The 24,534-nt window shown below is 46.4% G+C and overlaps 1 protein-coding gene across 3 annotated transcripts in view; it reads left to right on the top strand.

Annotated features, from left to right (window-relative positions):
• LOC110487368 (gastrula zinc finger protein XlCGF57.1-like) overlaps positions 1–24,534 on the top strand; it is a 98,996-nt gene that overhangs the window by 66,043 nt on the left and 8,419 nt on the right. Inside the window, exon 1 of one of the 3 annotated variants that reach the window (XM_036942385.1) lies at positions 20,442–21,007. The exons of the other annotated variants lie outside the window; for them this stretch is intronic. Coding sequence (XP_036798280.1) covers positions 20,716–21,007 — 292 coding nt within the window. The 5' untranslated portion in view covers positions 20,442–20,715. Of the gene's footprint in view, positions 1–20,441; positions 21,008–24,534 lie in introns of those variants that run through there. 3 annotated transcript variants of the gene reach the window in all.

Here is a 24,534-nt window from a genome sequence, read left to right on the forward strand (position 1 = left end):
GCGAGTAGCTGCGGGGGGGGGGGGGGGGGGGGGGCTGTTGGCCGAGGTTGGAGTAGCCAGGAGGAAGGCATGGCCAGCCGTTGAGAAATGCTTGTTGAAGTTTTCGATAATCATGGATTTATCGGTGGTGACCGTGTTACCTAGCCTCAGTGCAGTGGGCAGCTGGGAGGAGGTGCTCTTGTTCTCCATGGACTTCACAGTCCCAGAACTTTTTGGAGTTAGAGATACAGGATGCAAATTTCTGCCTGAAGAAGCTGGCCTTTGCTTTCCTGACTGACTGCGTGTATTGGTCAAATCAAATCAAAATCAAATCAAATTTATTTATATAGCCCTTCGTACATCAGCTGATATCTCAAAGTGCTGTACAGAAACCCAGCCTAAAACCCCAAACAGCAAGCAATGAAGGTGTAGAAGCACGGTGGCTAGGAAAAACTCCCTAGAAAGGCCAAAACCTAGGAAGAAACCTAGAGAGGAACCAGGCTATGTGGGGTGGCCAGTCCTCTTCTGGCTGTGCCGGGTGGAGATTATAACAAAACATGGTCAAGATGTTCAAATGTTCATAAATGACCAGCATGGTCGAATAATAATAAGGCAGAATAGTTGAAACTGGAGCAGCAGCACAGCCAGGTGGACTGGGGACAGCAAGGAGTCATCATGTCAGGTAGTCCTGGGGCATGGTCCTAGGGCTCAGGTCCTCCGAGAGAGAGAAAGAGAGAAGGAGAGAATTAGAGAACGCACACTTAGATTCACACAGGACACCGAATAGGACAGGAGAAGTACTCCAGATATAACAAACTGACCCTAGCCCCCCGACACATAAACTGAGTCCTTGCACAACAGCAAGGAAGTGTCGTCGGCGTACTGCGTCATCTTAACACGCAGCCCACCGCTTCCAGGGATCAACAAGCCTTCCACCCCTGTGTCTGCCCTAATGGCAGCCCCCAGAGGCTCCATGTACAGAACGAAGAGGAGAGCCGAGAGTGGGCATCCCTGCCTGACCCCAGACGAGAGGTCAAAAACGTCACCTAAGTGACTATTTACACTAACTTGACACCCCGCTCCGACATATAAAGTACGGATCCATCCTATAAACTTCTCCCCAAATCCTAATCTACCTAACACCCTGAATAGAAAAGATCTATTCACGCGATCAAAAGCTTTCGCCTGATCTAGCGCTGCTACCATTAAAGGCAGCCCTCTATCTTCAACCCAAGCGATGGAATCCCTGATCAACTGTAGGTTCCATCTTATAGAGCGGCCCTCTACCCCGCACGTCTGATCCTTGTGGACGACGTAGGGAAGGGCTGTGCGCAACCGGTCTGCTAAAACCTTTGCAAAAATCTTGTAATCTACGCACAGCATGGTCAATGGCCGCCAGTTGCCAAGGTCAGTTGCTTCCCCCTTCTTATAAAGAAGTGACAGCACACCAACAGCCATTGATCCCCCCGGGACCCCCGTCTCAAGGATGGCCTTCAAGACTTCGAGAACCACTGGTCCAAGTATACTCCAAAACTTGAGGTAAAACTCAGCCGGCAGCCCATCCATCCCAGGCACCTTCCCTTTTCCCATCCTCCTAAGAGCGCTCTCAACCTCTTCTAGTGAGATCTGGGCCTCCATCACGTCTCTAATGTCCTCTGGCAACCGCCGGGCCAAGTGTTCTAAAAACACGTTTCCCTGCTCTACATCTATTTCCCTTTCCTTAAATAAACCTTGGAAATGATCAGTTGTCACCCTGACCATTTCCTCTGGTTTACTTACTATACTACCATTTTCTTCCCTACCTCCCTTCATTACCTTCCTACTCTGTCTGGCCCTAACCGACTTAAAGAACATAGCGGAACAAGTCTCATTATGTTCTAGAAAGCCACTATGCGCACGCTCCAGGAAAGCTCGAGCCTTCTGCTCCTGCAGCTCCCTGAGCTGCGCCTTTAGGGCTGCGAATCTCTCCCAGTCAATCGACCCGCCGAGGTTGCCTGCCTCGTACTCGAGTTCAATTAACCTTTGGATACGATCCACCTCCCTCCTTTCCTCCCTTTTTTTCCTTCTACAATATCCTATTATAAAATCCCTTATCCTCCCCTTGACTAAATCCCACCACTCTAACACCCCCTCGCACATGGACCGGAGGCCGTCAAGCCTCCGAAAGAAACAAAACAATGCATCAACGAAAGCCTGCTCCTCCAGTATATCCCGATCTAACTTCCAGTACCCCCTACCGAAGAGGCAGACTGGCGACCCCACCTGCAGGAACACCCCGTCGTGATCCGTGAAGAAAACAGGCAACAGCCGCCCAGACAACTGACCCAAAGACCTGGATACAAAAATGTAGTCGAGCCTCCGCGCAACCCCCCTGGAGTTGCGCCATGTAGGACCGACCATTGCCGGAGTAGTGTGCAGGCCACCATCAACCAGACCATGGCAAGCCATTAGCCCAGAGATGGCACCTGCACTGCTATCACCGCCTACCCCTAAATCTATATTAAAGTCTCCTCCTATCACCAAGTGCCTGTTTGTAACACACAGGGGCGCCAGACAGTCCACCATCTCCCTCCTGTCTGCCGCCACCTGTGGCCCATACACCCCAATTAACCTATATCTAGCTTCTCTAAACTTAACATCTATCCCCAAAACTCTACCCTGCATTATTACAAAAGTGTTCTCTATTTTAACCTCTCTATGCCCACACAAAATCCCTACTCCTGTTGAGTGCACCCCTCCTATGCCCCAAAAAGATTCCCCCTTATCCCACTCCCTCTTAAATCTACACACATCCCCACCATCCCTCAGGTGAACCTCCTGTAAAAAAACAGAAATCAAACCCCACACCCTCTAAATAACAAAAAAACACCCTCCTTTTAACATTATCCCTTAACCCCCTAACATTTAGACTAAAAAAAGAAACAGAACTATTCATTTAATTATTTACAACAAATAAAAACCCCAAAACCCAAAGAAAAACCAGGAGACTCACCCGATGCTCCCCTGGTCCATCTCCACCGGCGGGGACGTCCTCTCCTCTCCTGACGCCCCCCCGTCCTCCATCCCAACCCATGATCCAGGCAGTGTGTTGGGTCCTCCCTCCCCACCCACCATCCCCCCTCCCTGTTTGCCTCGGGGCTGCATATAGGGGACCCCATCTCCCCAAACCGGAGTTGGGATCCCTCTAGCAAACAACCCACCGACCCCTCACTGGAGTCATCCACTAAAATGCAAGGGGCTGAGGCAAACCGGGAGGACAAATTACACTCCCCTCCCCCCCCCCGCCACTCTCTTAACCCCCCCCTCCCCCTCCACACCCCCCTCCCTCTCACTTCCTGCCAAGCTCCCCCTCTTTATCCCTTTCTTCTTTGGTGAAGGAGGTAGCAGGGAGACACAACGTCCCATCCCCACTAACCCCTCCACCAAATCCCTCATTTCGACCTCGAGGAAGCCTGGCAGGCTGTCCCCCCACTCCTTCCCCCCATCTCCCCCCCCTACCACCCCCTCCCCTCCCACCTCCACTCCTCCCTCCTTCTCCGTCACTGTCCCCGTTCCCTCTTCCACTCCTTCTCGTACCACTGTCCCCATTCCCTCTTCCACTCCTTCTCGTACCACTGTCCCCTTCTCCCTCTTCTCAGCTCCTCCACCTTCTTCCGTCCCCTTTTTCTTCTCTCCTTCTGTTCCATTCTTTTCTTCTCCTCGCCTCTTTCTTCCCACCTCATCCTTCTTCCCATCTTCTTCCTGCGACGTCTTTTCCCCTGTGCCATCCATGCAATCCGCACGCGTCCTTTCTTTCCTCCCCCCATCCCCCGCTCCCCCCCCAGCTGCAGACGCGTATGACCTGTGACGAGCCGGGCAATCACGCCACAGGTGTGCTCTTGAGCCACACCCGTGGCAAGCCTTGGGCTCGTCACACTCCTTGGCCTCGTGCTCTTCCGACCCACAAAAACGACATTTCTTGGCGCTGCACGAGGCCAGGATATGGCCGTAGGCCATACAACGCCTGCAGAACGGGGGCTGACGTGCATAGTAGAGTGTTCCCCTGTCAGCCCCCAGGGAGAACATCGCCGGAGGATGGAGGTAGCCATCCACACTCTTCGGGGACTCCCTGAGTAACGCCTGGAACCCTCTTCTCCCGTTCCAGAAACCCAGGGAGTCCCTGAGGTACCTCGCTGAGGAGACATTGTCCATGTACCTCCCCAGAAAGGCCCTCACCTCTTCATCTTTCACGTGCGGATTGTACATGGTTACGGTGACCACCCTGAAGTTGTTCTTCGCCAGGCTGGTCACCGCATAATGGCACAGGGGTCCCGTTTTCTCCGCTTCCTTTGCCATCTTCATTACTTCGTCGTGTTTTTCTTCTTTGTGAAACGTCACATCGAAAGCCTTCTCATTCGGGTTCCCTTGAAGGCAGAGCACTTCCTTCACCTCTATCCTGAGGCATCCCATCAAAATAGTCCTTCCAAATGTCTCTCTACTCCACGGCTCCATCTCATTTTCAGTCCAGGCAAATCGTAAGGTATTTGCCATACCAATCCCCGGAACCGATCTTGTTTGCTTGTATTGATTCATTTTAAAAAATAAGCTCTCTTCAGAAAGAAGCTTCAACCTGAAATGAAAACATCTTAAACCAAAAAGGTGGTTAAAATAATTTATTACAATCAATACCATTCATACTATTACAAAATCATAATTCTCATTCATTCTTAATTAATTGTATTTACAAAAACATCAAACAAAAACAAACCTCAGGTGAGCATCGTCCCTCCCCATCATACCTAACCAATACCTAACCCTTTCCCTATCTCCCCTTCCCTAATCTATCCCCTTACCAAACTCACTCTAACACTCCCAGCCCTAAACCCCCTTTCCACCTCTCCCGTGCCGCATGCTTCCCCCACTTCCTCTCCTCCCTCTTCATCTTCCCCCTCAAATCACCTTCCACCCTTCTCACTATCCCTTCCACCCCCCAATCTCTCCCTGTCTTGACTAAATTCTGCCTGGCTTCCCACAGTCCCTTTTTAAAGAGACTCATGAGAAGCCAGAGCAGAAACCTGTCCCTATCCGTTCCCTTTGCTCTCCCTACGCCTCTCTCTAGCCTAGCCCATGTCACAACAAAATCACTCCTAACCACACCTAGCATTACCCGTGCCCTAGCCCAGACTAGTCCGGCAAAGGCACAGTCCCAAAAGGCATGGCGCACAGTCTCCTCCCTGCCGCAAGAGGATCTTGGACAGGTGGGGGATTGCACCAAACTATACCGGTACAAGATGGCACGTACCGGCAAGCACTTATGGAGGCCCAACCAATTCAGGTCCTTGAGCCTGTTGTCCAGGCCCCGCGCCTGCACTCCCTCCCAGACCACTGACGAGATGCCCGCTACAGGCGCAGGACTCCCTGCCTGCCTGACCTCCTCGTACAGGTGCCTGTGGTCTAAACCTACTCGGGCAACTTCAACCTCGGGGTGCGCACGCAGCCACTTGGCCGCATGGCCAAAATGCCACGGCAGCTGTTCCGCCCGAGGACCCGCGTTAGACCACACCATTACGCTTCTCGCCTTATACGAGAAGAACACCCGCAGGAGGTAACCGGACGGGTGTATAACCGGACGAGCAAGCTCCGTCAACAAGAAAGAAACAAAAATGGCGTCCAGCTTGAGGGGGAAATGTGGTACCCCCCTACCTCCCTCCCCGATGGGACAGATCATGCGTGCCCTGGCGACCCACTCGCACCTGCCACTCCACATAAACTGAAACACAAGCCTCACTAGAGGCCTCCTCAGACAAGCCGGCAATGGATAGATGTATGCCACATACAAAAGAGACGGCAACACATCCACCTTTAGGACCAGGACTTTGCCCATAAAGGACAAATACCTAGCCTTCCACATTGCTAGCTTCCTCTGTACCACTGCGATACGCATGTTCCAGTTTAGCGTCGCTGAGCCGGAGGTCTCAAAATGAACCCCGAGAATCCTCAGGGCCCCTTCACAGAGAGATAACCCCCCAGGCACATCCGTTCTACCGCGCCAACTTCCGAAAAACTTGACGGAAGACTTTGCATGGTTTAGAACTGCTCCTGACGCTCGGGTGAAATCCCCAAAGATGGCAAGGGACCTTGTCAGGCACGAGTCCTTGCACAACAGCAAGGAAGTGTCGTCGGCGTACTGCGTCATCTTAACACGCAGCCCACCGCTTCCAGGGATCAACAAGCCTTCCACCCCTGTGTCTGCCCTAATGGCAGCCCCCAGAGGCTCCATGTACAGAACGAAGAGGAGAGCCGAGAGTGGGCATCCCTGCCTGACCCCAGACGAGAGGTCAAAAACGTCACCTAAGTGACTATTTACACTAACTCGACACCCCGCTCCGACATATAAAGTACGGATCCATCCTATAAACTTCTCCCCAAATCCTAATCTACCTAACACCCTGAATAGAAAAGATCTATTCACGCGATCAAAAGCTTTCGCCTGATCTAGCGCTGCTACCATTAAAGGCAGCCCTCTATCTTCAACCCAAGCGATGGAATCCCTGATCAACTGTAGGTTCCATCTTATAGAGCGGCCCTCTACCCCGCACGTCTGATCCTCGTGGACGACGTAGGGAAGGGCTGTGCGCAACCGGTCTGCTAAAACCTTTGCAAGAATCTTGTAATCTACGCACAGCATGGTCAATGGCCGCCAGTTGCCAAGGTCAGTTGCTTCCCCCTTCTTATAAAGAAGTGACAGCACACCAACAGCCATTGATCCCCCCGGGACCCCCGTCTCAAGGATGGCCTTCAAGACTTCGAGAACCACTGGTCCAAGTATACCCCAAAACTTGAGGTAAAACTCAGCCGGCATCCCATCCATCCCAGGCACCTTCCCTTTTCCCATCCTCCTAAGAGCGCTCTCAACCTCTTCTAGTGAGATCTGGGCCTCCATCACGTCTCTAATGTCCTCTGGCAACCGCCGGGACAAGTGTTCTAAAAACACGTTTCCCTGCTCTACATCTATTTCCCTTTCCTTAAATAAACCTTGGAAATGATCAGTTGTCACCCTGACCATTTCCTCTGGTTTACTTACTATACTACCATTTTCTTCCATAACTCCCTTCATTACCTTCCTACTCTGTCTGGCCCTAACCGACTTAAAGAACATAGCGGAACAAGTCTCATTATGTTCTAGAAAGCCACTATGCGCACGCTCCAGGAAAGCTCGAGCCTTCTGCTCCTGCAGCTCCCTGAGCTGCGCCTTTAGGGCTGCGAATCTCTCCCAGTCAATCGACCCGCCGAGGTTGCCTGCCTCGTACTCGAGTTCAATTAACCTTTGGATACGATCCACCTCCCTCCTTTCCTCCCTTTTTTTCCTTCTACAATATCCTATTTTAAAAGCCCTTATCCTCCCCTTGACTAAATCCCACCACTCTAACACCCCCTCGCACATGGACCGGAGGCCGTCAAGCCTCCGAAAGAAACAAAAAAATGCATCAACGAAAGCCTGCTCCTCCAGTATATCCCGATCTAACTTCCAGTACCCCCTACCGAAGAGGCAGACTGGCGACCCCACCTGCAGGAACACCCCGTCGTGATCCGTGAAGAAAACAGGCAACAGCCGCCCAGACAACTGACCCAAAGACCTGGATACAAAAATGTAGTCGAGCCTCCGCGCAACCCCCCTGGAGTTGCGCCATGTAGGACCGACCATTGCCGGAGTAGTGTGCAGGCCACCATCAACCAGACCATAGCAAGCCATTAGCCCAGAGATGGCACCTGCACTGCTATCACCGCCTAACCCTAAATCTATATTAAAGTCTCCTCCTATCACCAAGTGCCTGTTTGTAACACACAGGGGCGCCAGACAGTCCACCATCTCCCTCCTGTCTGCCGCCACCTGTGGCCCATACACCCCAATTAACCTATATCTAGCTTCTCTAAACTTAACATCTATCCCCAAAACTCTACCCTGCATTATTACAAAAGTGTTCTCTATTTTAACCTCTCTATGCCCACACAAAATCCCTACTCCTGTTGAGTGCACCCCTCCTATGCCCCAAAAAGATTCCCCCTTATCCCACTCCCTCTTAAATCTACACACATCCCCACCATCCCTCAGGTGAGCCTCCTGTAAAAAACAGAAATCAAACCCCACACCCTCTAAATAACAAAAAACCGCCCTCCTTTTAACATTATCCCTTAAGCCCCTAACATTTAGACTAAAAAAAGAAACAGAACTATTCATTTAAATATTTACAACAAATAAAAACCCCAAAACCCAAAGAAAAACCAGGAGACTCACCCGATGCTCCCCTGGTCCATCTCCACCGGCGGGGACGTCCTCTCCTCTCCTGACGCCCCCCCGTCCTCCATCCCAACCCATGATCCAGGCAGTGTGTTGGGTCCTCCCTCCCCACCCACCATCCCCCCCTCCCTGTTTGCCTCGGGGCTGCATATAGGGGACCCCATCTCCCCAAACAGGAGTTGGGATCCCTCTAGCAAACAACCCACCGACCCCTCACTGGAGTCATCCACTAAAATGCAAGGGGCTGAGGCAAACCGGGAGGACAAATTACACTCCCCCCCCCCCCCCCCCCCCCCCCGCCACTCTCTTAACCCCCCCCTCCCCCTCCACACCCCCCTCCCTCTCACTTCCTGCCAAGCTCCCCCTCTTTATCCCTTTCTTCTTTGGTGAAGGAGGTAGCGGGGAGACACAACGTCCCATCCCCACTAACCCCTCCACCAAATCCCTCATTTCGACCTCGAGGAAGCCTGGCAGGCTGTCCCCCCACTCCTTCCCCCCATCTCCCCCCCCTACCACCCCCTCCCCTCCCACCTCCACTCCTCCCTCCTTCTCCGTCACTGTCCCCGTTCCCTCTTCCACTCCTTCTCGTACCACTGTCCCCATTCCCTCTTCCACTCCTTCTCGTACCACTGTCCCCTTCTCCCTCTTCTCAGCTCCTCCACCTTCTTCCGTCCCCTTTTTCTTCTCTCCTTCTGTTCCATTCTTTTCTTCTCCTCGCCTCTTTCTTCCCACCTCATCCTTCTTCCCATCTTCTTCCTGCGACGTCTTTTCCCCTGTGCCATCCATGCAATCCGCACGCGTCCTTTCTTTCCTCCCCCCATCCCCCGCTCCCCCCCCAGCTGCAGACGCGTATGACCTGTGACGAGCCGGGCAATCACGCCACAGGTGTGCTCTTGAGCCACACCCGTGGCAAGCCTTGGGCTCGTCACACTCCTTGGCCTCGTGCTCTTCCGACCCACAAAAACGACATTTCTTGGCGCTGCACGAGGCCAGGATATGGCCGTAGGCCATACAACGCCTGCAGAACGGGGGCTGACGTGCATAGTAGAGTGTTCCCCTGTCAGCCCCCAGGGAGAACATCGCCGGAGGATGGAGGTAGCCATCCACACTCTTCGGGGACTCCCTGAGTTACGCCTGGAACCCTCTTCTCCCGTTCCAGAAACCCAGGGAGTCCCTGAGGTACCTCGCTGAGGAGACATTGTCCATGTACCTCCCCAGAAAGGCCCTCACCTCTTCATCTTTCACGTGCGGATTGTACATGGTTACGGTGACCACCCTGAAGTTGTTCTTCGCCAGGCTGGTCACCGCATAATGGCACAGGGGTCCCGTTTTCTCCGCTTCCTTTGCCATCTTCATTACTTCGTCGTGTTTTTCTTCTTTGTGAAACGTCACATCGAAAGCCTTCTCATTCGGGTTCCCTTGAAGGCAGAGCACTTCCTTCACCTCTATCCTGAGGCATCCCATCAAAATAGTCCTTCCAAATGTCTCTCTACTCCACGGCTCCATCTCATTTTCAGTCCAGGCAAATCGTAAGGTATTTGCCATACCAATCCCCGGAACCGATCTTGTTTGCTTGTATTGATTCATTTTAAAAAATAAGCTCTCTTCAGAAAGAAGCTTCAACTTGGAATGAAAACATATTTTAATCAAAAAGGTGGAGCAACTAAAGGTGTTGACTCTCCACATCTATCAAGACAACTGGAGCACAGAGCCAGATACTCTTAAATAGAACCTGGACCAGCTCAGGTGATACACCTTCCCACTAATGAGATGAACAAGCCAGCACAGGTGTAACACATACTGACTAACGAGGTGACACCAATCAGTGCTCCCTATGTGCTAACAAGCTATACATGTTAACGAGCTAAACGCGCTAACGAGCTCGATGTGGTAACGAGCTAGACGTGCTAAAGTCCAACCTCAAAACATAAATGGAAAAACCAAAAACTGTAACACTGTAAGATAATGCTTACCACCAACAGAAAACAACTTCCATTTCACATAATAATCAACTACAATGCAGTGGCTGTCAACAAGGGGAAAAAAGTAGTTTCTAGAATCATTTTTTGTTTTAAACTCACTAGCTTCTAGAACTCTCGTCTTCCTAAAACTCACTAGCTTCGAGAACTCTTGTCTTCCTAAAACTCACTAGCTTCTAGAACTCTCGTCTTCCTAAAACTCACTAGCTTCTAGAACTCTCATCTTCCTAAAACTCACTAGCTTCTAGAACTCTCGTCCTCTTGGAACGAGCCCAAACAAAACTCATGTCCAATACAGGAAAAACGTGCAGTCAAAATAAACTGTGATCCATGGCAACTCACTGCCTAAACGCAAAACACTAAACATTTTGACTGCCCACCCTTGAGACAATCAGTCTGACTTCAAAAGGAAACTCCTGCAATATCCGTAGTAACTTTTCACCTCACTGCGGAGCTTCTCTCTCTTTTCAGGGTTCATTCGATAGGCATGTTGTTGGATCGGGGCCCAGTACCCAATGTCATGCTCTAGTACATTTGGGTTGGCACATCTGAGAATGAACCCTGATATTCTAAAAGCAGGGAAACAATGTCAATATAATTGTACCAAAAAATTGTCAGTTGGTTGCATAAATAAATATCACTACTAAATGTTACATGAATTGGAAATATTAAATATTTGTTTGCACAGTCTTATTTTCAACGGCTTTTCAATTACATTTTGCTAGGTGGGATAGCCCCAATGTTAAAACACAGTTTTAGCGTGTCCAAATCAATAACCAATATGCAGAAATAGTTTGGGATAAATTTAAAACCTAAACATAACATGTGCTATTTACACACAAACATCTGCCACAGATGTTTGTATTTTTTAAAACAAGCTCCTTATAAACTGCACAATAACCAAAAACGCTGTTGTTTTGACAAGTAGCAATAAAGAACTGATATCAATTAGGGGGGAAATCAGGTTGTACGTGCTGTTGAAACTAACACAACTAAACAAAACGCATTGAAATAGGAGATATATTTCACCTCACTGGTTAGAGGACAACCTGCAGAAGACAGTCAGCTACATTTTGGAGTGGTGCATTTAAATGTAGGGGTCGCTAAACAAAGGAACACAACACTTATTTGTCATCACTCATCGATAGGAGGGAGATGCGGTTGCATGTCCTGTTAAAACTAACAGCTTCAAAATCACACGGAATCTGGGAATAATGTGTACATCATTGGTTAGAGGACAATTTGTAGAAAACAGCTAACTACATTTTGAAGTGTTGCATTTTGATTCAAGTGGGTCACCAACACGGTAAGTGCAACACAACTCTTTTTTTGTTAGTCACTTTTTGTTAAATCACATAAATAGTACTCTTTCAATTCAGAGCCTGGATTTTTCCCAAGGCTAATATCCATATCATGTTGAAATCAATTGAATGGGGCAAACGTTTAGGGTTCTACATTGTGAAATTCCTTAAAATACTCCTACAACAATGTTAAAAACATTCTACATTGTGACAGTTTTTCATTGATATCACGAAATAGCTCCATGTAGTTTCTGATGTTTGAACAGAGATCCTTTATCAAATTATCTCTTGTCACACTGATCACAGCTATAAGATTTATCTCATGTGTGTGTTCTCTTGTGTAGAGTCAGAGAGCCAGACGTAGTAAAACTTTTCCCACATTGAACACAGCTGTAAGATTTCTCTCCTGTGTGTGTACACTGGTGTTGAGTCAGATGGCAAGATTGACCATAACTCTTCCCACATTGATCACAGCAATAAGATTTCTCTCCTGTGTGTGTTCTCTGATTAATTTTAATGCCTGATGAGGTGAATCTCTTCCCAAAGTCAGAGCAGCAGTGAGTTCTCTTCCCTGTGGATCTCTGCAGGTGTTTATTGAGGTGTTCTGATCTGGAGAGACTCTTCTCTGTCTCTTCAGCATCACAAGGTTGTTGAGGCTCCCCAGAGGATCCACGATAGTTAAGTATCTCTCCTGTGTGAACAACAAAGTCAGACAGATGATTAAAGGCTCACCACAGCGGTAATCCACTGTAAAAGGTGATGCCAACAACATAGCCATGATGTTATACAACAATTGACATCTGTATTGAATGTAAAAAATTATTCAACAATTGTCTTAAAATGCGCAAGAATAGTCATACCTGATTACACATATAGCAGTACGACTCGTCTACCTGGCATGCACACAAATGTAGGCCTATAAATGTGCCCATTTGGGGATGTCTGATAGTATTTCTCATTGTCTTAACGCTGCAACACTAATGAGTTGTGGAGCTTCTAAAAGTCATTTTTCTTCACCTCCAAACAGCAAGTTAACAAAGTCTAATCAAAATCAATTGCGAATGACAATAGTTCCTCAAAGTATTTTTGTAAAATATTTCCAGTTCTCGCCCGTTCAATAACCACTCAGCATAAAAGGGAAAAATATAATGCTCTGATCCAGTGGAAATGTCATAAAATACCTGATTACTTCTTATCCTTTGCACAAATAGCCTACAGATGTGTCTGTCCAGAACTCACTGGAGCAGGAAACTGAGGCCCTAGAATATTTTATACAATGTTGCAAGCTTGCTATCCAAGTTTCCTGACCCAGTTGATAGTTGATACAATGTTTCAAGTTTGTTGTAGACAGGCCATGTGCAAGCAATGTGATTTCTAGGATATTTATTTTTATCAGGATATTTTCTACCTGCAGAATGCAATGTTTTCATTTGTTGGCTTTATGTAGGCTATTTTTTTTAGATACTTGACAATGACAAAAAAAGTTACTTTTAGATTTGTATGATTTTAATTTAGATTTAGATAGAATGTAGATTATTCACAGACAATAATTTTGAGATACTATTAGTCTATCTATCTGTAGTCTATTAGTCTATTACTGAAAATTTCAGGAGCAGAACAGCAGAATTTACAAATTTACGAAGTCCAGCAGCAGAGGGGGGCTCCCTCTGGTCGGGTTATGTTGACGACCGGCTCCCTCTGGTCAGGTTATGTTGACGACCGGCTCCCTCTGGTCAGGTTATGTTGACGACCGGCTCCCTCTAATCATTTGTGTGTCTTATTTATTTAATCAAACAGCGTGCTTAAAGCATCAGACAAGTTCAGTACATATAGATTTTATAAAAACACATGGGGCGATTGGTAGAAAGAACAGACTCTTGGTTGACCAAGATGTATTTTAGTTGGGGACAGCACTGGAACATGATTCTGGGGCTCCCGAGTGGCACAGCAGACACTGCATCTCAGTGCTTGAGGTGTCACTACAGACACCCTGGTTCAAATCCAGGCTGTATCACAACCGGCCTTGATTGGCAGTCCCATAGGGCGTCGCACAATTGGCCCAGCGTCGTCCAGGGTAGGCAGTCATTGTAAATAAGAATTTGTTCTTAACTGACTTGCCTAGTTCAATAAAGGTTACATTTAAATAAATAAAAAATTGTATTTCATAACAAACCGTCAAGGCACCAACTTTGAGAAGGGTTTAAAACAAAGGTTTCAAACCAATTCATGAATGTAATTGAATCTAGGTATGTCTTGCCTTTAATGTAATGGCATGAAAAAAAACTTGGCTGAATATTATACAATGACTTATCAAAAGCTCTAATAATTTGACCTCCACAGGATATCTACACTGGCAATTATAAAATATACTATATATCCTAGAAACCTGGTTAAAATATCATTATGACATCATGGATGAATTCTAGAATATAGTATATAGCCTAGAAACCTGGTTAAACTATCATTATGACATCACGGATGGATTCTAGAATATACTATATAGCCTAGAAACGTGGTTAAACTATCATTATGACATCATGGATGAATTCTAGAATACACTATACAGGCTAGAAACCTGGTTAAACTATCATTATGACATCATGGATGAATTCTAGAATATGCTATATAGCCTAGAAACCTGGTTAAACTATCATTATGAGATCATGGATTGCCAGTCATTGTATTCATAGTGTAGTGAAATCAGGGGTTAGCCCTGAGCTGAACTCAAACCTGGGTCCAGCGACTGTCAAGTCAACACCTTGTGACTGTTATGCCAAGATGTCTGAACTTCTTGACGAGGTCGCTAGGTGTTGGGTTGCGGTTTCTACAATAGCATTCTTTATTAATTTGAGAGTAGTTACACTTCTCCTTCCCCCATCCATCAGCTGTTTACCAAACCAAGTCTATGGGCAGCCATTTTGTTGCTGTTTAAAAAACCCACACAACCCAGAAATCTGCAGTTCAAACAATAACAAATCTGTCATTCCACAACTGTTTTGGTAATAAGATGATTATGGGGTTGGAGAAATGTAACAACAGACAGACAGACCTATGGATGCAAGGACTGACCATCCATGATATCAACATTATAGTTTTAACCATGTTGAGGCTATACAGTGTTGATTTACATTGTTTCTAAACATTAGAGTAAAAACAGCTTATTTGGGGATCTGATGGGGTACAACAGTTGAACTAAGCTCATGAAGCATGTGTTATATTCTTCAAGAATCAATGCTATAAGTAAATAATTTAAAAGTCACAATATGGATGTAGCAATTGCAGATTTCCCCTTTAACACCACACATCAGTTCAACAACTGCAGAGTTTGTGCCTCTGTTTCTAAGACAGTACTTACGAGTGTTAATCAGGGCCCGGTTTCCCAAAACCATCTTACGGTTAAGTTTACCGTTAGAACCATTGGATGCCTTAAGATGCGTTTGGAAAACCGGGCCCAGATATCCAGTTTCCTCCTCTTCTTCCTCATTTTTCAATGTAACAGTCATCTCCCCCTCCTCCTCTTTCACTCCATGAACTGCATCCTCCTTTTTCTCTTCCTCCTCTCCTTTTACTGTAACATCCTCCTCCTCTTTCACTCTGAATGCATCTTTTTCTTCTTTCACAGTCACGGCCTCACCCTTTACTTATTGTTTTACTGTGATATCCTCCTCTTCTTTAGAAGGAGAGTAGCTTAGTGACTGCATGGTCGGAGATGTTAGCTAGCTAGGCTAATGCTAACTTAACCAGACCGCTAGCTGACTAATAACAACAAACAACAAAGTAAATATTAAATCAAATCGGATAACTAACTAGACGACAGAAGTGGGTTTTAAACACAGTGGCTGATATACACAAAAGCGCTGTTGAAAGAAGATTTCCGTCCACTAGATTATACGTCACACCAACAGCATAACCTTAAATTCCCAGACCATCTGCTGACTGGAGTGGGTAACGCAGTTGAGTAAATTGCACATTTAATATTCAGCCAAAAAGTTATTGGGTAGGAAGCATGAGTTTGAGCGTGGTTTAGACTCACTCAGCCTATCGTTGGCGCACAAGCTGGTCCCAGTCCCCAGGCGCTCCCGTTGGCAGGTGTAGTTGTTTCTGTGCAGATTATCTTCTGGGCCAAAACTCTGGATACAGTTATCACACATCTGGCTCCTGTTATTGTCTAACAAAAGACAGTTTGTTTTCACAACACTATGCACTGTATGTGTCCCCCACAACTCATGATAACTGCCTACACCCAAGGTTAGCCATAGCCTTCCCGCTAGTCACACCATATGTTGCAAAATGTTACTTCCAGCACACACAGACACCCTCATGATAGGCCAAGCACATTTTCAACCTTCACTTTGGTCATTTTTTTGTTATCTTGTCTTAGTGTTCTGAGATAATATAAATATGAACATGGACACTTACCACGCTGCACCTTGGTCCTCTTCAACCTTCTACCACCTACGAAAACCGTTACAGAACTACCCACCAAAAAAGGACCAAGCAGCGTGGTAACCAGGAGCAGTGTGGAATGGACTCATGGACATTGGAGGACATTCTGGACGGGAAGGGTTCCTACACATAGGAGGAGATCCTGGCTGGAAGGGATCGACTCCCATGGGAACAGGTGGAGACAGCCAGGAGAGTGGAGGCAGCAGGTAAAGGGAGACAGCGCTTTGAGGGAACACGGCTGGCAAGGAAGCCCGAGAGGCAGCGCCAAATATTTATTGGAGGGGAAACACACGGGGAGTGTGGTTAAGTCAGGTAGGAGACCTGAGCCAACTCCCTGTGCTTACTGTGGCGAGAGGTTGACCAGATAGGCACCGTGTTATGCCGTGAGACGCATGGTGTGCGCAGGCATAGCCCGGCGCGCTACATCGCAGCTCCTCATATCGGCCAGGCTAGAGTGGGCATCGAGCCAGGAGCAATGAAGCCGGCTCAGCGCATCTGGTCTCCAGTGCGTCTCCTCGGCCCGGGTTATATGGCACCAGCCCTACGCATGGTGTCCCTGGTTCGCCAGCACAGCCCAGTGCGGTCTGTTCCACCCCGCCGCACTTGCCGAGACCTCCAGTGCGCCTCCACGGTCCGGTCCATCCGGTGCCTCCTCCACGCACCAGGCCTCCGGTGGCAGCACCACGCACCAGGATGTCTCTCCGTCTCCTCCAGAGTCAGAGTCGCCCTTCACTCTGGTGCTGCCAGAGTCGCCCTTCACTCCGGCGCTGCCAGAGTTTCCCGTCTATTCGGGGCCCGCTGAAAGGGTCCCCAGTCCGGGGTCGGCAGCGAGGGTCGCCGCTCCAAAGGCGCCACCTAAGTGGGCCCAGACTAAGGTGGAGTGGGGTCCACGTCCCGCGCCAGAGCCGCCACCATGGACAGATGCCCACCCAGACCCTCCCCTATATAACGGCCGTTGGTGGAAGAAGGTGAGGACCAAAGCGCAGCGTGGTACGTGTTCATGTTATTTATTAAACTGAACACTAAATACAACAAGTAACAAAATAACAACTGAAACAGCTCCGTCAGGTACAAAACACACTAAACAGAAAATAACTACCCACAAATCATAGTGGGAACACAGGCTACCTAAGTATGGTTCTCAATCATAGTAGTCAATCATAATATAATGTGTGCTGCCACCGGAGGCCTGGTGCGTGGAGGAGGCACCGGATGGACCGGACCGTGGAGGCGCACTGGAGGTATCGAGCACCGAGCCTGCACAACCTGTCCTGGCTGGATACTCCCCGTAGCCCGGCAAGTGCGGCGGAGTGGAACAGATCGCACTGCGATGTGCTGGCGAACCGGGGACACCGTGCGTAGGGCTGGTGCCATATTACCCGGGCCGAGGAGACGCACTGGAGACCAGATACGCTGAGCCGGCTTCATTGCTCCTGGCTCGATGCCCACTCTAGCCCGGCCGATACGAGGAGCTGCGATGTAGCGCACCGGGCTATGCCTACATGTTTCAAGCAGACCACCATAGTCCCTGTGCCGAAGAATGCGAAGGTAACCTTCAAAAATGACTACTGATCCACAGTTGACGCAATCTCAATCGCACTCCACACTGCCCTTTTCCACCTGGACAAAAGGAACACCCATGTGAGAATGCTGTTCATTGACTACAGCTCAGCATTCCACACCATAGTGCCCACAAAGCTCATTACTAAGCTAAGGACCCTGGAACTAAGTACCTCCCTCTGCAACTGGATCCTGGACTTCCTGACGGGCCGCCCCCAGGTGGTAAGGGTAGGCAACAACACATCTGCCACGCTGATCCTCAACACCGGGGCCCCTCAGGGGTGCGTGTTCAGTCCCCTCCTGTACTCCGTGTTCACCCACGACTGCGCTGCCAAGCACGACTCCAACACCATCATTAAGTTTGCTGATGACACAACAGTGGTAGGCCTGTTCACAGACAATGACGAGAAAGCCTATAGGGAGGAGGTCAGAGACCTGGCAATGTGGTGCCAGGACAACAACCTCCCCCTTAATGTGAGCAAGACAAAGGAGATGATTGTGGACTACAGGAAAAGGTGGGCCGAACGGGCCCCCATTAACATCGACACTACACCAACAAACTATCATGGTCCAAACACACCAAGACAGTTGTGAAGAGGGCAGGACAACACCTTTTCCCCCTCAGGAGACTGAAAAGATTTGACATGGGTCCACAGATCCTAAAAAAGTTCTACAGCTGCACCATCGAGAGCATGTTGACCGGTTGCATCATCGCCTGGTATGGCAACAGCTCGGCTTCCACCGTCAGGCGCTGCAGTTGGTAGTGCGTACGGCCTAATACTTCACTGGGGTCAAGCTTTGTCATAAAGGTCCTATATACTAGGCGGTGTCAGAGGAAGCTATAAGACTGCTGAACAAGTAATCAAATGGCCATTTGGACTATTTAGATTGACCCCCCAACTCATTTTTTGACGCTTCTGCTACTCGCTGTTTATTATCTATGCAGTCATTTTACTCCTACCTACATGTAAATATTATCTCAATTATCTCAACTAACCTGCACCCCCCACATTGACTCGGTACCAGTACCCCCTGTATATAGCCTCATTACTAACCTGTACCCCCGCACATTGACTCAGTACCGGTACCCCCTGTATATAGCCTCATTACTAACCTGTACCCCTGCACATTGACTCAATACCGGTACCCCCTGTATATAGACTTGTTATTGTTATTTTATTGTGTTACTTCTTATTTCATTGTTTACTTTAGTTTAATTAGTAAATATTGTATATTTCTTGAACTGCATGGTTGGCTAAGGACTTGTAAGTAAGCATTTCACGGTAAGATCTACACCTATTGTATTCAGCGAATGTGACAAATACCATTTGATTTGACTAGTTTGGTATTGGTTCGACATTGGAGCCGAAAGTGCAGGCGACTGCCTTATTATTTATAAATCAGTCAGCCAGTAAACTTTTTCCCGCAATGCAGCATGGATTTGATGCTCTGGAACACGGCCAGTGGTTTAGTAAATGACAGAGACGCTACGCTGAGCACGCTCTACGGGGTGTGGAACACCATCTATAATAATGACATAAAGGCTAGGCTGTGCACGCTCTACGTTGTGTGGAATAGCATCTATAATAATGACATAAAGGCTACGCTGTGCACGCTCTACGGGGTGTGGAACACCATCTATAATAATGACATAAAGGCTAAGCTGCGCATGCTCTACGTTGTGTGGAACACCATCTATAATAATGACATAAAGGCTAAGCTGCGCACGCTCTACGTTGTGTGGAACACCATCTATAATAATGACATAAAGGCTAAGCTGCGCACGCTCTACGTTGTGTGGAACACCATCTATAATAATGACATAAAGGCTAAGCTGCGCACGCTCTACGTTGTGTGGAACACCATCTATAATAATTTGGCTGTTCTAAATTCTGTGTTGCTCAAAGCCTTGAGTAATGAACCTATTTTTGACACAATTGGCTGGAAAGTCACCCTTTGCCTTGATGACAGCTTTGCATACTCTTGGCATAATCTCAACCAGCTTCATGAGGTAGTCACTTGGAATTCATTTAAATTAACAGGTGTGCCTAGTAAAATGTTAATTTGTGGAAATTCTTTCCTTCTTAATGTGTTTGAGACAATCAGTTGTGTTGTGACAAGGTATGGGTGGCTCTCATGAAGATTGCCACAGGAAAGGATGACCCAGAGATACATCTGCTGCAGAAGATACGTTCATTAGAGTTAACTGCACCTCAGATTGCAGCCCAAATAAATGCTTCATACAGTTCAAGTAACAGACACATCTCAACATCAACTGTTCAGAGACTGGTTGAGTTGCTGCATGCAAAAACACTGTTTACAAAATCTTTGTTATTAAAGAACAAGAAGGCCTACACACTGTTTATAAAAAATGTGATTTTCTTTCAAAAACAATGACATTTCTAAGTGACCCCAAACATTTGAACGGTGATGTATTTTACACCATGTAGGAGCAGTATAGACCTAGTCTGTTCATTATATACATCTACATGATGTATTTTACACCATGTAGGAGCAGTATAGACCTAGTCTGTTCATTATATACATCTACATGATATATTGTTACTTCTTGTAGGAGCAGTACAGACCTAGTCTGTTCATTATATACATCTACATGATGTATTGTTACACCATGTAGAAGTATAGACCGACAGTAGCTGGCTACTTATTTAGATTTAGTATGACTGAATGAAACTGCCTTAAATGTGCTGTAGTAGACATTTTTTATTCGCACTAATCAATCAACACATTCCTGTCTTTGCATGTCTCAATATAATAGTATTATTTAATTAAATCCATTTAAAATAATCTTTATCTGAAAATAAAATATGATCCTCAACTGCGTTTCCCCTCGTCAGCAGACGGCGATGTGCGTCTTTCAGGCGATGCTGCCAGCGTGACGTATAATCCAGTGGACGGTTCTTCAGAAACAGCTCGTCAACAACCTCGGTAGCTTGATAGCCAACATAGCCGAAAGATTCAAGCTATTTATACGCTTTCGGTGTATATTAGCTACTGTGTTTTAGACACAGTTCTGTCGTATCTACTTGTTAACCTATTTAATTTAATATTAACGTTACATTATTTTGTATTAGTCAGCTATAGTAGCTGGCTGGTTAAGTTAGCATTAGCATAGTCGCTAATGATATCTAGCTAGCTAACATCCCCGAACATGAGCTCCCTAAACATCTCCCCTCCTGTTAAAGAAGAGGAGGTCTGCTGGACGGAGAAAGAAGCTCTGGGGCTGAACATTGTTGTGAAAGAGGAGAAGGAAGAGGAGGATGTCACAGTAAAACAAGAAGTAGAAGGTGAGGCTGTTACTGTGAAAAAAGAAGAGAAAGACGTTACAGTGAAAGAAGAGGAAGAGAAAGAGGAGGATGTAGTTTTTGGAGTGAAGATGGAAGGGGAGATTACTGTCACATTGAAAGATGAAGAGGTGGAGATAGGAGATCTGATTAACACCAGTAAGTACCGCCTAAAATTTGTTTTTAACTTTGGATATCTGGAGGTGGTCCGTCAATACCTCTTCAACGGAGGGCTCTAGGATGATGACTGATATGTCTAGAATCAGACGACGTAGAGAACAAGCTACCCCTTGTTTTCTCCGTCCCGTTTCCAAAAAGTGACTTAACATATATATTTGAGAAGGGTCTATCTGCTGGCCGCAGACTGGGGGGTATGGCATGTAGTGATTTTCATGTAGTGATGATTTACTACACACCGTGCCCCCCAATAGTGCCATGCGAGAGTTGGGTTGGCTACACCAAAGATTATGGATATACTGACAAGATGTCTCTCTGCCCTAAAAAGGGGAGTCGTTGTCCACAAAGCGGCCATGCGGGTTGTCTATCTCCCACATATCCTTTCTTTCGATTGGTGGTTACATCTTATTATTGTAATATATTGTTTATATTCTACGAGGGTTGTTGACGTCAACCGCCTGTATTCAATGGAGAGAGATGCTACGTTACTAGCATGAATATACATAGCGATCTGATGACAACTCCTATAGTGTTTTTATCAGAGTTGTCGGTATATCACGTGTCCACATAACTTAATCATTATGAAACTTCTGTTAGATCAAGTAAACCTCACGTAGCAAATGAGCCATTCATTTTGTTGTTGGCCAAATTCGACACTTTCCACATTGGGTTGACAATTTTTTCCACTTGGATACAACCTACTGTAACCTACTGGCATGACCTAGAGAGTTACAACCTACTGTAACCTACTGACATGACCTAGAGAGATACATCCTACTGTAGCCTACTGGCATGACCTAGCGAGATACAACCTACTGTAGCCTACTGGCATGACCTAGAAAGCTAAAGTTGTAAAATTCCTGTATTTTAAAATAATATTTTCCATAATATTGATAATTTGTATCTTCCTATCCACATGTGGGAAAATATTAGCCAATAATGTAATATCGGTGCATCCCTTTATTCTAAAATTGATTCTATTATAAAAGAAGATCCTCATCAATCTACACACAATACCCCATAATGCTGTCACAATACCACATAATGCCATCACAATACCCCATAATGCGGTCACAATTCCCCATAATGCCAAAGCAAACACGGGTTTAGATTTTTTGCAAATATATTAAACCTATTCCCCAGGATAACTAGTCTGAGTAATGTTAGATCCCAGGATACCTAGTCTCACAGTGATGTAAGATCCCAGGATAACTCGTCTGAGTAATGTAAGTTTCAGATAGTTTAACCCATTACAGTCTAAGCCTTGTCTGAGGGGGAGGTCCTTCTAAGCTATATGGAATTGTTTTAAGAAGGTTTAAATAACATGAAGGGCTTCCCCAGTATAGTACTGTAGAAACACCCTCCATCATGAAGGGCTTCCCCATTATAGTACTGTAGAAACACCCTCCAATATGAAGGGCTTCCCCAGTATAGTACTGTAGAAACACCTCCAACATGAAGTGCTTCCCCAGTATAGTACTGTAGAAACACCAACATAAAGGGCTTCCCCAGTATAGTACTGTAGAAACACCTCCAACATGAAGGGCTTCCCCAGTATAGTACTGTTTTAAGGTTATACCAAGGATAATTAGGTTTTCTTATTTTGAATTGTAAGACTCCTTAAAGTATCAACCAAAAATATTCAAAATGTATGTCAAATTATTAGGCCATACTGCTATAACCCATAGTAACACATTGGAAAACATTCACAACATGGAACAACAGTAACCATAGTAACACATTGGATAACATTTACAACATGGAACAACAGTAACCATAGTAACATTGTTTCTCCCAAAACATCTAAAGGAAGTTTGTTCTGAAGTGTCTGGTTTCCTCATTAGCAGGGAGGAGTTTCTACAACCAGATATACAACATCCATAACTAGTGGTTTCCTCATTACCAGATATACTACATCCATAACTATCGGTTTCCTCATTAGCAGATATACTACATCCATAACTAGTGGTTTCCTCATTACCAGATATAGTCAGTGGCGTGCCTGGGGCCTGGGCCTTAAGTGAGGTCCTACACAGTCCCACCCAAATTAATCCACCTCTTATTACCATCATTATGATGCCATGGCTCTAGACACTATACATTTAGACAGAAACGCAGTATAACCAGGCGTTGTGTCACCTTGAAATTGACATTTTTATTCAGAGAATTGCAGGGGAAGAGTACAATACAGTACAGTTCAACTAATAGGCAAGAACATAGTCGAGTGCAACATAGTTATATTAATATTCTTCTTCAATCCATTTCTGGTCCACAAACTTTGAGCTTTAAATCCCCCCCCCCAAAAAAAATACAGTTCCTGTTTATGCAAAAACATGACACAATCAATGAGTCTTTTCAATATTTGTCCCTATTTTTCTTCACCTTTTCATTGTGCAGCTCCGTTGCCCTACGCGCTTGTTCGTTGAGCTGTAGATCCACTCGGGTGTCCCCAAAAGTTTTCAAAACCACCATTGCTTGTAAGTGGCCAGCCGTACTTTGGTGTCTCGTTGCTGCCTTGGTTAGACAACTCAAGTTTGGAAAGCCAGTGTGGCTCCAAACACCAAATCGATCACTTGCATTCCCAGCAGTACAGTTTGCAGTGCTTCTCGGAGCCTGTGAGCCATTGATAGCGCTCGTAGTTGGAACTTTGAAAGTGGCGAACAAACCCCTTTCCCGCCTGTGACAGGCTTTGTAGCGTCGGCATCGGGCGACCTCTCCTTACAATGTCTAACTTTTCTTGAAAAGTTTGTTTTGAGAATGGCATTATAATTATATCCTCAACCAAATCGATATCTTCTCCTCCTTCCGCCATTGTGGGTTGAAAAAACAGCTTAGTAGTACGCGTATTAATTTGTTTATCAAATTCAGTTTCCTAGTTCTTGAGGTTCTGCATAGACCTGCCCATAGGACTTGCCTCTCAGTATTGGTAATCCAATCAAAAGACGTGCACGCACTACGCCTGCTAGCTGGCTCCTGTGTAACACTGGAGCCAGCCAGCAGGCATACAATAGCCAACTCTAAAGCTGATTGGTTGACACTAAATTTTCATTTCCATTCACTTTAAACTACAAGCGCCCGCACTGTTGATTCTGAAGGCCCGAGGGCAGATTTTAGACCCCTGGCAACACTTGATGGCTGAATATGATTGGATAAAAGATCTAACATAAAGACCAGCCCTCCAAATCTCAACCTGTGGCTGGAAGCAGTGCAACCAAGAGGAAAGCTATGAAATGAAGAGTATAACTCTTACTCTGGGGAATAATTTAATACATATTTGTGGGAAAATATATATTTTTAAATATATATATTCTGATGATGTTTAGGCCAGCAGAGAAGGCCTTGCTGGCCCTGACGGCCCACCACTGGATATACTACATCCATAACTAGTGGTTTCCTCATTACCAGATATACTACATCCGTAACTAGTGGTTTCCTCATTACCAGATATACTGCATCCATAGCTAGCGGTTTCCTCATTACCAGATATACTACATCCATAACTAGCGGTT

The sequence above is a fragment of the Oncorhynchus mykiss genome, chromosome 13 (assembly GCF_013265735.2).
Source record: "Oncorhynchus mykiss isolate Arlee chromosome 13, USDA_OmykA_1.1, whole genome shotgun sequence".
NCBI classification, from domain to species: Eukaryota; Metazoa; Chordata; class Actinopteri; order Salmoniformes; family Salmonidae; genus Oncorhynchus; species Oncorhynchus mykiss.